Source organism: Boleophthalmus pectinirostris, unplaced genomic scaffold (genome assembly GCF_026225935.1).
Source record: "Boleophthalmus pectinirostris isolate CB_2022bp ecotype Guang Dong unplaced genomic scaffold, ASM2622593v1 HiC_scaffold_12, whole genome shotgun sequence".
NCBI classification, from domain to species: Eukaryota; Metazoa; Chordata; class Actinopteri; order Gobiiformes; family Gobiidae; genus Boleophthalmus; species Boleophthalmus pectinirostris.
Genome location: NW_026571018.1, coordinates 16,632,553 through 16,647,184, shown reverse-complemented (window position 1 = coordinate 16,647,184; position 14,632 = coordinate 16,632,553). Strand labels below are relative to the sequence as shown.

The following is a 14,632-nucleotide window of genomic DNA, read 5'->3' as shown; positions in this document are numbered from 1 at the left end:
TTCTCCTAAATTATTTTATAATTATATTATAATAATGTTACAAAGTACATTTTCAAAGTATCATATAATATTATTATGAACAATATAGCTCTAATACCTCTGGCATTGTCATTTAAAGCACAATACAATTTAAGAAAAATACAGTTAATGACACTTAAAAAAAAACAAAAAACAATAGGCCTCTAGATCTAGCTGTCTGACTCTGGCCAGTCTGGTTACAATATTTCTAGATGGTTAAGTTTGACAGTCATATAGGACCTACAGTAGGTCAACTTGATATGAGGTATGGAGTAAGTTTTGGATTGACAAATAACAGCAAAGGTGATGTTCTAACAGTAGGGCTTGCATCTAGAGCAGTATTAGACAAGCTCCACTAGGGGGAGATTGGAAACGATATCCGTACTTGACCCAATCTATAAGCAATATAAAAAGAGTTCTAATATCTGCAAATAATCTTTGTTGTTTTTGTTGTTATTGTGCGTCAGCCTCCATCTCATGACTCCTCACTAAGAGTGGGGTCGCTCAGGTTCAAGATGAGAGCATTAAAAAAATAGATCACAAGTTTATTTTAACATCTATTTGTTTATTACCACCATCATATGAGAAATTTGGAAAATACAAAGATCAGCTTTTAAACGTCTGACATTTCTGAGGAAGTAAAAATATAGAAGAAATTAAATGAGGTTATTTTGTGTATCACAAATTGGACTGGTTATTTCTCCTCAGATGTACAGATGTAGGAGGGACATACAAACCCACATGCAGTATGTGCTGTCATTATGAACGTCATAACTACTCAGATGAACAATGAGAAGCAGGCAAAAGTATAGCTCATGGACAGAGAGGGTTTTATCTGAAAAAATGTTACACAGCGCCCCTGTGTGGCTGCAAATGGAAAATTGCGAAGCTTCCTCAAACTGGAAAGCTAGTCACTCTGGGGGAAAAAAAAAAAAATCAAACTAAAAGCAATTTTGACATCCTCAATAATTTTGCACTTATTCATTACTGTTTAAGAAGAAAACAAAAGTTTGTCATTAATCATGTGTAAAAAATAATAACATAAACACCATATCCACATCAATAATCAAGTCTTGAGCAACCAAGAGATTCGTGTGTGATGAGTACAAGAAGTTAGACAAATCAAAGCTCACATGTTCACGAGTGGAAACAGTGAACCAGCTCCTCCTGCTCCCCCAGAGGTCAGAGGTCACAGGGGGGACTGGAGGTGAGGACAGGGGAGTCGGGGTGAGGGGGAGAGGGGAGGAAGGTTCAGCTGGTCTGAGGCCTTGGGACTAGTTTTATTAGCACCCTGCTGTGGAAGTTGTAGCTCCCCTTAAGCAGACTAGTCTCTTAGCCACGTCCCAGACTGGGCTGTTTCTCACACAAATATCTCTTCATGGTCTTTTACCTACAACAGCCTGCCTCCTTTAGACCATTAAGAGACACATGTGACCATGTTTACATGTAAGTCTGATCTGAAAAACTCTTAACATGCACAAAGAAGGTATCCTAAAACATTTGGTAAAGACAACAAAACTAGCAGAGACTAGACTTTCACAAGAATCTATCTCTTTAACGTGATTACTCTAATGTTTACAGAGAAGCCAGGCGATTTGGGGTGAGGGGTGAGGGAGGGGCAGAATACAGGAGCGAGGGGGGCAGGAGAGGTAAAGAAAACAGAGGAGGGGCATCTAAGCGCGCTCTCCACGGATACGACGGGCCAGCTGGATGTCTTTGGGCATGATGGTGACACGCTTGGCATGGATGGCACACAGGTTAGTGTCCTCAAAGAGACCCACCAGGTACGCCTCACTGGCCTCCTGCAGAAAGAGGACAGAGGACAGAGCAAAAGGTTAAAAAAAGGATGATTCAACGTAACCCAATAACTCAAAATAACAGTGAAGCATGATTTGAGGAGAGGGATGGGATAAGGCACAATTTCACAAGACAGGACACAAGATTGGATCCATGGAAAGACAAGATTTTTAACTTTTTTAAACATTTTTACATAATTTCAATTTATATCTTTAATCTGTAAATGTTTCACTGTCTTATGTCACAATTCATTGTTTCATGTTAAGACTGATGAGTGAGTGTGAGAAGGTGTTCTTAATTGACTTCCTTGGTAAAACATTGAATAAAAAAATTACAAAAAAATTTATTCTGTGTTCCAGTTCATAATTTTGGTCTCATATTTCTTAAAATTCAATATTTTTATTGTCAGTGTACCACTTCCTTTTCCAAATTACAGGTTCTCAAGAGGTGTAACTCACAATCATTCAACTTTTTATAATAATAATAATAATAATAATAATGATAATAATACTTCGACATCAAACTTTTATAGAGCTTTTTGGACACTCAAAGATGCTTTACAAACAAGAAATAAACGAAATACAAGTTAAATGTTCAGATGTGATGTTCTATGATGAGTCTGAGTTCCTGAGTGGTTGTGTGTTGTTTTGTCCAATCCAAATATAACACAAGGAAAAGAAAATCTCAAGTATTTTGTGTGCACAATGTAGTGTAATTTTAATCCCGTGAGATTTTATGGCACCAGATCTTGCCCCACCTCGTTCCATGGTCACACACACACAGACCTGCAGGGCTCCAATGGCGGCGCTCTGGAAACGCAGGTCGGTCTTGAAGTCCTGAGCGATCTCCCTGACGAGGCGCTGGAACGGCAGCTTACGGATCAGCAACTCCGTCGACTTCTGGTACCGACGAATCTCTCTCAGAGCAACAGTACCAGGCCTGGAGCAGAGAAATCACATTTAAGACAACCACGATAAGAGGTGTGGTACATATGGTAATTAAGGCAGTGATACTTTTAGTTGGTAAGTCGAATGATTGGTTTATTATTATTGGTTACAATTTTACTAATCACTTTATTAAGATTAGGAGGAGAAAGCATGGCGGGAGTTGGAGTTTTACGAGTGACAAGATAGGGAAAGGTTCTCCCAAAACCCCTCAAATCAGGAAGCAATAATGTGATTGAAATATATGACTGAAAAAGTTTTTGCACAAGATTTTAAGAATTTTTACAGCTTTTGCCAGTACCGCATTTCTAGTTAAATGTCTTTAATCAGCCAATGACTTCTTTAGTTGACTACAGCCCTAATAGTAATAGAGTTTTGTAAAAGATGACTTGATCTGTATAGTTTACCTGTAACGATGAGGCTTCTTCACACCACCAGTGGAGGGTGCACTCTTCCTTGCAGCCTTTGTGGCGAGCTGCTTACGGGGAGCCTTTCCTCCAGTGGACTTACGGGCGGTCTGCTTGGTACGAGCCATGGCGACAAAGGATCACTACACAAGAAAGAAAAGGAACATTACATTATATGAGAATGCACCAATGTTTAATGGGCATTAAAGAATTGTGCAATGTTTGAAATCAATAACTCAGAATACACAGATTACAAAAAGTGTATGAGGGTCTATATATCTGCTGTATTGCTGGTGGAGATGTTATTACTTTACCTAGAATGTTTGACACATTATGTATAACACAATTTTTCAATTGCAGGTGTTTGTACTGCTCGAAAATATAGTGAAAAACATTGTTACTGTAAGAGGCTTCACATTTCCACAAATCTGTCCTGCAACTTTGCCAGATGCGATGCATGCTTTCCTTCAAGGAGATACATTTAAAGTCATACTTTGGAACATTCCAGGCAAAACAATATCACCATATAGCCGGTAAATACCAGATAAGCCACACAGTACACCTTACGTAACTTTCTGGAGGTGGCGCATCATCTGCGTGATTCCTTGGAAATAGATAAAGTTTTCTGCCATATTGTGGAATATTATAGCCAAAATGAAAAAACGTTTAGTCTGTTTATTTGGTTAAAAAAAAGTTTCATACTGTGGCTAAGAGGCATTTATACTTCACAAATTGCATAAGAAAAATATGAATCTAAAAAATATCTCCACCACTATAATCTGAAGGGACGCTGTATTATTGTTTACACTTTTTTTTTGTGAGTCGCCGCTAAAAACTTTTGCTTTGGTCTCACAGCCGCTGCACTTGGTCAGACCAATGCGCCGTGACTCCATAAAAACACCAATCAGATTAGAGAGCTGGAAACGAACCTGAGATTTCAACCAATGAGAGCGCGTCTTGTACGATTTCAGGGCGGGATTTAGAGCACAGGCCCCGCCTCTTACCGCAAGGATTATGGCCGCAGACCCAAACCAATGTACCGATATACAGACACAAACCAGGACGGAAACTTTGACATTTTTCTCAAAAATTACACCACGTTAACACATGAAATAATAACAAAGGATAATAGACAAGTGTCACTATCAGTTAAGCTTCAGGGATCTTTAAAATACGATCAAATTAAAGCGAACCAGCGTGGTAAAGATAGCCATTGAATGTGGAGCACATATTTCGGTAGTGGAGAGCCGCGTTTCTCTCCGCTTGTGCATCGGAGCTTTTCTTCTCTCTCCAGCGTCGAGAAAAGACGCTATTTCAACACTAAAAGCACACCACTTTTGACAATTTCTATATTTAACAGTGCCTAGAGTGACTGAGCTAAAATATTATGATAAAAAATGTGACTTACCGAGGGTGATTTGGGTCTTTTTCTCGAAGCGAAACTAGTGTGTTGTGGTTGTGTGTCAGTGTCAGATATTTACTATCTCCACACAATGGAGCAGAGCTGGAGCAAAATGGCGGCGGTGTCAATCATCTGTCTCCAACAAGCATCCGCCAACTTTTGTAAACACTGAAGTGTACTTTGCATTATCGCAACATTTTGACACTATTAAACGCCTAGACAATAAATAAAGCCATAAAAATCTCTATTGTTGAAAAAATACTGCTTCCAGTGGAAATAAAACAAAACTTAACAAACCTTAGAATGTGGGAAAAATATCAAGAATTTACAAGTATTAATTTCCAATGTGTTGTACTTTATTATCATTTTTAAATAGCCATTTGTATATTATATACGATTTCTGCTCGTCACCTGCACATGTATAAAAAAATACGTAAATCTTACCCATGCAACGACGTGGCAGAAAAATATATGAAATGAATCATTGATATTGTATTTTCATTTTTTAAAATGCTTTATTTATCAGCAAAAAGACAATTTACCACACAGTAAATAGTCCATTATTTTACTTTTAAAATGCACTTACTGTTTTACCTAACGCTGGAAAAAAAAAGTAGCCTATGGTATATTATTACTATACATTTGTATGCTGTATTTTATTTATTATGTTCAAAACAAAAGTAAAAACACGCCATAATGTGTAAAAAAAACCGTTGTTCCAGTGTTACCTCACTTCTGATCTGCAATGAGCAATTCCCCTTGCTAAGTGCCTTCTTACCCCCAGGGGTCCCCAAACCTTTGGCTGACTTTGTGTTGTGAGTTACTCATTTATTACAGCGCGTTAAAGGAACAGTAACTTCCAGCTACACAAAATGTGTGATGTGAATAACTTGTTAAAACAGCATCGGAGAGTAAAAACAGTCCTAAAATGAAATTTATTTCTGAAGAGATTGCTTTATTTTCAACGTGACCTTAGATACTATGAGTTTTCACATTCAAGTACATGATTGAACCTTATGTCCTTGCCCCATTTGAGGCAGTAAATAAGGCAAGAGGAGCAACACCCGAGAGAGGTTAGGGACAGCCATTTAACCTGGATAATTACATAGTCTATTGTTTCTGATCAGCCAAAAGTTATGTTTGTTTAAGTACTAAGCACAAGTTAGAGCTATGTCTGTACCCAACAATGTCTTAGTATTAGCATAGTACTGTATAATGAGTTGTAATACCATGTGACACCCCAAACTGAGGAAGCAACAAAAGTATTTTAATGTTTGTGCATTGGAACAAATAGTTAACAGCAGTCAACATATACTTCTGAAAATATTTAAGGCTCACTGAGTTGTTTTTGATGGACAAAGCAGCATCTTTACCCTGCACTTTTAGGGTACACATTTTCAGCTTTATTCTTGTATTAGTCCATGCTACCAGAGTACCACCATCTAATGAGAAATGAAAAACAAAAACAAAAAACAAAAAAAGATCTTGCCACATGTAATAGTCTATCTCTCCCTCCTGTAGCGCTGTGCAAGTGGAGCTGAGACTGTGCCAAACTATTGGTCCCTCTTCCGCAGAAGAACAGACAAGCACCAAAACATCCCCCAGGAAAAACAACTCATTTTATAGCACACATACAAGTACAGAAATGGCACAGTCACAGAAGAAAAAAAAAACAAAAAACAACTGAAATCAAATAACTGCAGCTTGTTTCAATACTAAACCTGGATACTTGGAGAGAAACAAGTACAATATTTACTGTTTAACTGTATAACTGTTTAACCGTTTTATCAGGTAAAAGATCATTTATGTAGGTTTGCTCCTTCAATAAGTTGTGCTCTAACATCCAGCAAGAACGCAATAGATAGTGAAGTCCACAGAACTTTTCTGTAAGAGTGCATGCATTTCTAAAATGCAATCTGTAATCCCACTGATCCTCGCTCCAAACCTTTAAACAAACTGAAATACAATCCACCCCTTTACTAGTGTTTCTATCCATATACAGATCTCTATATAGTTTATTTATATTTTACATTTCTGTAGTGCCTAATCACTGTACCGTACATTTTTCATATACAATTAGGACATGTCGCAATAAATCACAATAAATTCAGGTACATCCAGGACTCTGTAAAAAGTCTTACAATGTTCTGTACAATTTATTAAAAATACAGAGGAGCAAAAAGTTTGGTGATTCAACAGTCCACTGTCCTGCAGAGGCTGCTCACCTATGGCTCCGTTCAGTCTTTTTACACAGATAAAGACCACACATGTCCTTAAAGCGCTTCACTCTGTTCTGATCTCAGTCTCTGGCCTCTGCAGGCCCAGCTCAGTCTGAATGAACGCGCCCTGCCCCAGTGCGGTGGAGTAGGCTCTGTTGAGGCTCACTGTAAAGCCTGGACCGGGATAGGAACCCGGGGCCCCACGTTTCTGAGCAGGGGCCTGAGGTGCGGGGTGATAGTCGTCCAGGTTATCATAGTGGGACTGTGAAGTCTTCACACTGTGTTTCTGATAAGCATATTCCCGTTCCAAGTCAGGCTTGCTCTGGCTGTAGTGCTCTCGGACACTGTGGGAGCGCTCCGGTTTGCGGGGGGCTTCTCGGGGTTGGTCTTCTGAGCTGTGGTAGCCACTGGCTGTTTTAGCTTTGCTCTGGGGGAGGTCTGGATCAGGGCAGTCGTAGCGTGACTGGAGGCTCCTCTTGTTGGGATACTCCTGCTGCCAATGTTTGGACCTCTCTTGGAGCTTGTCCTCTGGATGACGAGAGTCCTGATGTGAAACACTGTGACTCAGCGCTCCAGGGTGGGATTGCGAGGATGGGACTTTCTTGGTCCCACTTGGTTTAGTGAGACCATCAGACTTGTCCCCTACACTGTTTCCCTGTTTGTCGGTCTCCATATACATGAGAGCCTCAGGGTCGGACATAATGTGTCTTGGGAGGTAGCGTCCATCTTTGCTCTCGGCTGTAACCAGCACAGCCTTCCCTGGGTCTGACTTACTGCGCAGGTGCAGGGTCTCGTAGCCTGATAGGTCTGAGGGGGTGAAGAGGCCCACGTTGTCGTACTGGGAGAGCACAGGGCCTTTGATCTTCTGTCGCGCTCTGCTCTCTCTCCTTATTGAGTGCATGCGGTACCGCTCAGACTCCTCTGCGTCCCATGTGTGGTAGGCGGACTCCTTGGGCCCGTGGTTTGGCGGAATGTCCCTGCTGACGAAGCTGTGCTCTTTGGCAGGAGGCCCAGCGTGATGCGAGAGGTAGTGGTATCCTGTGGTCTTTGCTCTGGGTCGCCCTGGCCCTGGCTCTCTGAAGGAGTGGAAGTGACGCACACGAATAGTGCCATAAGGGTCTATGTCATAGAACGGGGTGTCCACAGGCCCTGAGCCTGAGTACGGGCTGTAGCGGTACTGGACACGGCCATTCTCAAAGTATGGTTGCAGCTGTGTGACATGGTAGTCTGCCTGTGAGGAGGACTGCTGCTGCTGCTGCTGCTGCTGATAGGCTTTACAGGGATACACAGGGCGCTGGCAGAAGTACAGCTCATCGTCTGGAGGGACCTCTGTCCTCTGGATGGGCACAGAGCGAATGGTGGAGGGCACGTGCATGGAGTGCACTCTGCGGATGGTGGCGTAGCTGTGGGTACGGTCGTGGCCGTAACCCTGATGCCCTGTCGTCATGTACACAGTCCTGGGGTTCCCTCTGGACTTGATGGAGTGGTGGTAAGAGCGTGGGCCTAAAGTGCTGTACCGGTCTAGTCGGGCGCTGTAGGGGATCTGAGGCTCAGACTTAGACACATAGGAGGGGTGAGGGGTCATGTTCTCTGCTCTGTAGTGGTGAGGCATTGGCTGAGGGCCCATTGGAGCAGGCCTCTGGTGGTAGTAGGCAGACCCGGGGGGCTCCATTAGTGGTTCTGCTTTGGTGTGGTACATGTAGGGGGGCTGGTGAGGGCCCGATTTACGTGGGGAAAGAGGATGGTGGGGCGCTGGCTCCTCTGGATGCCCCTCGGCAAGAACATGAAATGGGGCTTCGCTTTGGCTAAGTGCAGCTGTTGCTAGTTTGCTCTCCATGGTACGGACCGGAGGAGCTGGAGGTTTAGAGGCATGAGACTCAGTGCTGGGTTGGACTGGTTTAATGGCCTCCCAGGGCTTTTCCACAGGCTCCGCTGCAGTGGGGGCTATGCGAGCACTGGCCTTGGAGGTAAGCTGAGGTTGGGGCACATTTTGGGGCACATTTTGGGGCAAATGTTGGGGTACAGCTTGAGGGACTGGTTGGGGAAGCAGAGTCTCTGGGAGTGTTTGAGGAGCTGGGGTCTTCTCAGATTGTGCAGGAGGGGTGGGTTTGGTCTGAGGCTGGGGGGAGTTCTGGTTTTGACTCTGCATTGCCGTGGAAGTGAGTGGTGGTGGTAGAGACACAGGTGCCTTTTTGGGCAGTGAAGCAGGAGGAGGGCGAACATCTGTTGGTTTTGGAAGTGTTGGCGGTGGAACAGGCTCTGGTTTAACCTGAAAAGAAAACATTGAGTTATAGTATAATATATATTACATAGAAGTACCCAACATTTTTCCTGTTAAATGAATACATTCTGTTTTCCTGAAAAAAATCTTAAGTCTATCTAATGAGAAAACATTTTCTCTACTGCAAATTTGTAAGAAAGAGCTATGAGAAAGAGATATGACGTTTTGGGATGGAAAGTGGGGACTGCTGTGAGTCTACCCTGCTTTACTTTTCTGTCTGAGCAAGCTGAGAACAAATTAGATTTAAAATCTACTTCCTTCTTTCACTGTACTGTAAATAATTGTCTTTATAAGTTGCAAAAGTGCAGTAGTTACCTTGATGACCTCAGGAGTGGGCTGTGACGGCAAAGCCTTAAAGCTGCCACTAGGGGTCGTAGCTGGAGTGGTACTGGACGATGTGCAAAGTTGAGATGCCTGCAGCCTCTCTGGACTTTTGATGTTGGTGGAGGTTTCAAGCAACAGAGGGGAACATTTGTACACAGGTGTATCTGGGGGGCTTGTGTCCATTTGGGGTGGGATGGTGGAGGTCTCTGTGACGGTGCTGTTGACTGTGGGCTTTTCTGAGACAGGGGTGGAGGGACGGGGTTGAGATGATGGGACTGTGTTCGCCATAGCAGCACTGTTTGTTAGTGGAGAGGTTTCCTGTTCAGGTTTTCTCTCTGAGGCAGGTTGTGGTGGTTGGACCAAAGTGGGGCAGTCCTGAGGCGATGGGGTAAGTGGCGTCACTGGTGTCACTGGTGTTAGGGGCTCTGAGTGGGACTGGACTGACACTGGTTGTAAAGATTCAGATAGCGCCAGGGTCAACATCCGGGTTGTGTTTTTGGGAGGAGGAGGAGGGGCGGAGGCAGGGGCGGAGGCAGGGGCAGAGGCAGGGGCAGAGGCAGGGGCGGAGGCAGGGGCAGTGCTGAGGGAATGAGAGGGGAGCTCCTTTGAAGAGTCCAAAGACACAGCCCCTGGAAACAACACACAAATGAGGGATTCAGTTTATATGATTAAACACAGTCACGCTGGAAAGTGCTTTTTTAATTTTTAGGATTTAATTTACTGAAATACAGAATAATATGGAATCCAATAATCCAACAGTGGCTTTGTTTATATGTACACCAGAATCTATTTATTATCTGATTTATGTACCTTCCAAGATGATTTAAATGAAATGCAAAATTTGATGTGAGTAGTCAGAGGGACCATGGTCAGAATGACATATCTTTCGTATAATATTTAAGTGTGCATGTAACCACAGACACTGTTCTTTTTAGCGTTAGACAACGTTAAAGGCACTATACGGTACCTTCTTTGGTGCAGACAGGTGCAGACAGTGAGCCACTCTCTCCCTTCATATCTCCTCTGTCTTCACTGTCAAAGGCTGCCAGTTTGGACTGCAGTTCCATTTGAAAAGCTTCACTCAGCGAAGGCTCCACTGGCCTCAGCAGCACAGAGCCCATCAGAGGAGAGGAGTCTGTGGGCAGTGATGGAGGGGATAATGGTTGAGAAGAGACACACTGTCCAGATGCAGTTTTGTCAGCAGCTGCAGGAGAGAGAAGCTCTGAAGTGGCAAAGCCTGTCACACTCGTACTCTTCGCACTTTTGATCGGAGACACTGCCTGTGTTGGTTTGTCCATATATGAATAGGAGATCGTCATCTTCTTGTTTTCGCGCTTTTCCCCGGCAGTGGGCCTGTAGTCAACAACAGGAGTGCTCATATTCCCCAGAAATGAGGCAGAGAGCACTTCGGACACGTTAGTTTTGCTCCTCTTTAGTGTAGAGGCCTCTGCTCCCGTGGGTGACTCCTCTAAAGGAAAGGCGTAGGATGTGTCAGGCGCGCTGCACTGGAACGACATGGGGTCAAAGTCCAGGGAGGCCATTCCGATGTCCGGAGGGCTCAGGTCCACGTCCTCTCCAGCCGAGCGCGGGGGAGAGATGAGAGCAGGGACACAGATGGGCCCCTCGTCTCCGTCGCTGTCCTCTGTCCCATCCAGATTATCATAGGAGTTACAGTGCTGCCGAGTGTCCAGCAGGTCCCCGTTAAAGGAGGCGGAGAGTGCGTCACTGCTGGACCGAGGGCGCCTGGGACGGTACACTTTGGACTCTCCTTTAAGAACAAATGTATTATAAGAAATAGGATTTTTATACAAGATTACACAACACAGAGAAAGCAGTGTTTCCGACAGGTTTATACTGAGACTACAAGCGAACCATATTTGAATCATACAGTTAACAATTTATCTTTTATACAATTTACAATCAATATATTCTTTTATAAACTGTTCAGCCTTGACTATGGCAAAAGCTTTGACTATGCAGGCAAAAATGGGGACCACCATAGTCTCTCCTCTATTGATGGGAAAAGAAAATAATTACCTTCAACATTGTGCAAAGAACTCAAACTCTCTTCACTTTTGGCTGATCTTAAAGTGGCTGTATCTCCTCTACCTCCTGTAATAACAACATAAAATGCCAAAATAGCGTATTAATAATAACATACAATTAGTCTGACCATATTTCATGTTTTTATCTTGTTTCAGTCTCATGTCTTACCAGCCAGTGCCATTGCCTTCAGCTCATTGGGCTCACTGGGATTGCGATGTAACTTGCGCTTTGACATGGAGGACGATTTGCCCAGGTTGAAGAAGGAACGCCAGCTCCCGACTGGAGACTTTTTGGTCTTACTAGGGGGTCTCTTCCTGTTGAATGAAAGAGATACATCATTTAATACATTGGTTAGGTGCTAGTCTATCTGTCAATCCTGGTTTATGGTTAATATCTCAACAAACTCTCCCAAAAAAATTATGATATGGTTCAAAATGTGTCATGAGTCATGAGTCAGGTTATGTATTTCAAAAAAAGAAAATTTCCCATAGAGTTATACAGACCCAATCAAAATCTACAACATGTACAGGGATTGTACAAACCTTTCTGTTGGGAACTCGATGACAGTGTGAAACTTTCCCTGTAGAGCAGCCGGGCCCTCGCCCACCTCAATGTACTTGCTGTCTTCAGTGACAGGAGAGTTGATCTGGGCCTGGGTCCGAGCCTGCGCCTCCTCCAAGCTCAGCAGTTTAGTGGAGGGTGAAGAGACCAGCAGGGACTTTGGGCGCGACAGAGAGTTATGACCTGATAAGAAAGAGCAGATTATCAGAGGGGATTGAGCCAAGCGGCAATGTGGGTTTGTGTGTGTTGGCAGGTTTTTATCATATTAAATTTATCTGTGTACACCTCCCTGTCTCTGTCCCTGCCTCCCTTATGGGGATAAAACCAGGTCCCTATGACATAAATATTTTATTACATCAGATACACGATATAAAGGTAAGATTAGGGTTAAAATAGAAAAAAAAAAATCATGGTTAGTGTAGGATAAAGTCAGGCATGTAGTGACTATGTTATGTGTCAAGTACCGTATATAAAAGTTAGGACCAGTCTCCAGGAAATTAATACAAATTAATGTAATGTCTCAACAAATTATAGAAATATAACATGCAAGTGTAAGGACAGTTTTTATTGGGGAATCTGAATCCCTTATGGAGAAAAAAATCAGGTCCTCATTACAAATAAATCCTTTATTATTGATCAACAAAATGATTTAAAGTTGAGATAAGGGTTATAATGAAAACCCAAGGTGTGTGCATGTACCTGCTCCTTCTCGTATGAGTGAGCTGAGTTTGGGGCTGAAGAGAACATCCACATGATTCAGAATGAACTCCACCACCACAGACTGTATCCGGACCTCCATGAAAGCAGCAGTCCCACTGAAACAGGCCGACTCGATCTGTTTAGACCTGAGCAAAACCACAACAAAACCACAAGAACCACATATAAGGATATTGCACTGTTTGATAGCAAATTTTCATTCTATGGGAAAATCACAACATTGTACCTCAGTAGATTCGGAGCCCAGACGATGGCCAGGTTTTTGCTGTGCATGTTAGTGACATAGCTGAATGTCGCCAGGCGAGAAAGATGTCTCATCAAGAACTCCAAAGTCCTAGAATTCAAACATTTATTTAAATACAATTTGTTTACAGTTGTATTGACATATTTTTCTTATTTATGTGAAATACAGAAGTAGGATTGACAAAAATATATCTGTATCTTGATATATTTCTTTTTACTAGATCTCAATAACAATATTCAGACAATATTTTAACAATACAGCAGAAATTTGCCAAAAGTTGTCTGTTAAAGTCAGGGTGTTGTCACATCAAGTACTGCACAAAATGTGATCACACTGTAATAGTAAACACAAAATGTAGAGATATCACTTTATATCCTTTTTGAGATCATTAACATACAATAGACTCTAGACAATAGACTTCTAATTTAGCATATCTCGAGAACAGCTGTCCATTCATTTATTTACTGATCAATTTTTTTAACCAGGAAAACCTACGCAGACACAGAAGAACATGCAAACTCCATATAGAAAGGCCCATGTCTACCACTACCGTATATATTTATATATCGCTCTCAATAGAAGAATTCCAACGTTCAAACATCAAAACTAAGACAAAAGGGAGACTAAAAACAAAACTAAACCTGAACTAGATCAGGACTAAACAAGGACTTGAACATGACCAAACCAAGCCTACATCAGGACTAAAATGGGCTCACTTTAGGACCAAAAAACGTGAGCATGAAGTACATTAAATGACCAGAAGATGGCAGTGTGGCGCCTCCGTTACCTGTAATGCGGTGGAGGAAGCTGCTGGATGACATCATGGATCTTGATGAGCCTTTCCTCGTCAGTTGCCGCGGATACAGCCTCCTTCAGGGCCAGAGGAAATTGGGAGATGTTGAGGTTTAAGCAGCAGATAAACACAGATCAGTTGGTTCACTTTTGGGGCTGTTTAAAAGATCACTGAGAATACATCTGTCGAGGACCACAACCACAGCCCACCGCCCTCGCCGCTGCCATGACAACCACCAAACATTTACTTTGCACCAGAGACCAGACCGATGTGTGGACATTACAGAAAAGTGGCTTGTTGCATTGTAATCACAGGGTGTGGTAAAACATGCTCTATTATTTTTAAATGTTTGTGGCATAAATTCAGCCGATAACATTTGGAGAATTTGCATAACCAGTAGTTATGAAAAACAAACAAACTTCAACATAAAAAATGATTGGTTGAAGTACTGTTCTAGCACACAGTGTAACAAATGAGAAATGTTGAATATAAAGTTAATGATGCACTATGTAACTCCTAAGGTGGAGAGCCAGCTACTTGCTCCATGGAGATGTTATTTGTTTGCATGGAATGTTCCACAGTACAGCATTAAACTTATCTGCTTAGTACATATTTGACTGCAGGTGTTTTATAGCTCAAAAATACCTTCTCCAGAAATCTGACCAGTAACTTTATTGTGATAACCAAGTATATTTCCATACTGTGTATAACATTCAAGACAAGCAATGACATTGACCGAACAAATCCAACAAATTTTTCATTCTCAGCACTGATATTTGATACCAGTATTGATTATGGGTACTATTTCTTTGTACTAGTGAGGAATTTTTGCATTTTTCTGTTTTACAATAAGATTTGAGCTCTATAGAGTTTCATTAT

The 14,632-nt window shown here is 42.3% G+C and overlaps 2 protein-coding genes across 3 annotated transcripts in view; both read right to left on the bottom strand.

Annotated features, from left to right (window-relative positions):
• Positions 1–562: 562 nt before the first annotated feature.
• h3f3c (H3 histone, family 3C) lies at positions 563–4,718 on the bottom strand. Its single transcript, XM_020934609.2, has 4 exons — positions 4,575–4,718; positions 3,167–3,309; positions 2,601–2,754; positions 563–1,820 (listed from the first exon to the last, which is right to left on the bottom strand). The coding sequence occupies exons 2-4, from the start codon at positions 3,292–3,294 to the stop codon at positions 1,692–1,694; spliced, it is 411 nt and encodes a 136-aa protein (XP_020790268.1). The 5' UTR covers positions 3,295–3,309; positions 4,575–4,718; the 3' UTR covers positions 563–1,691.
• Positions 4,719–5,058: 340 nt separating this feature from the next.
• arhgap32b (Rho GTPase activating protein 32b) overlaps positions 5,059–14,632 on the bottom strand; it is a 79,395-nt gene continuing 69,821 nt past the window's right edge. For both annotated transcript variants that reach the window (XM_055148583.1, XM_055148584.1), the window contains 9 exons: positions 13,748–13,830; positions 12,943–13,050; positions 12,699–12,844; positions 11,981–12,182; positions 11,607–11,752; positions 11,430–11,504; positions 10,360–11,160; positions 9,384–10,021; positions 5,059–9,056 (listed from right to left, as the gene is read on the bottom strand). In XM_055148583.1, the coding sequence (XP_055004558.1) occupies positions 6,852–9,056; positions 9,384–10,021; positions 10,360–11,160; positions 11,430–11,504; positions 11,607–11,752; positions 11,981–12,182; positions 12,699–12,844; positions 12,943–13,050; positions 13,748–13,830 (4,404 nt within the window). In that variant the 3' untranslated portion in view covers positions 5,059–6,851. The remainder of the gene's footprint in view (positions 9,057–9,383; positions 10,022–10,359; positions 11,161–11,429; positions 11,505–11,606; positions 11,753–11,980; positions 12,183–12,698; positions 12,845–12,942; positions 13,051–13,747; positions 13,831–14,632) is intronic.

Bases quoted from the DNA above. Each gene is read 5' to 3' on its own strand.
- h3f3c (XM_020934609.2), bottom strand. From the start codon at position 3,294: ATGGCTCGTACCAAGCAGACCGCCCGTAAGTCCACTGGAGGAAAGGCT. The intron at 2,755-3,166 runs GTAAACTATACA...TCTCTGCTCCAG, and splicing joins AAGAAGCCTCATCGTTACAG to GCCTGGTACTGTTGCTCTGA. The intron at 1,821-2,600 runs GTCTGTGTGTGT...CTCTTTCTGCAG, and splicing joins CCGCCATTGGAGCCCTGCAG to GAGGCCAGTGAGGCGTACCT.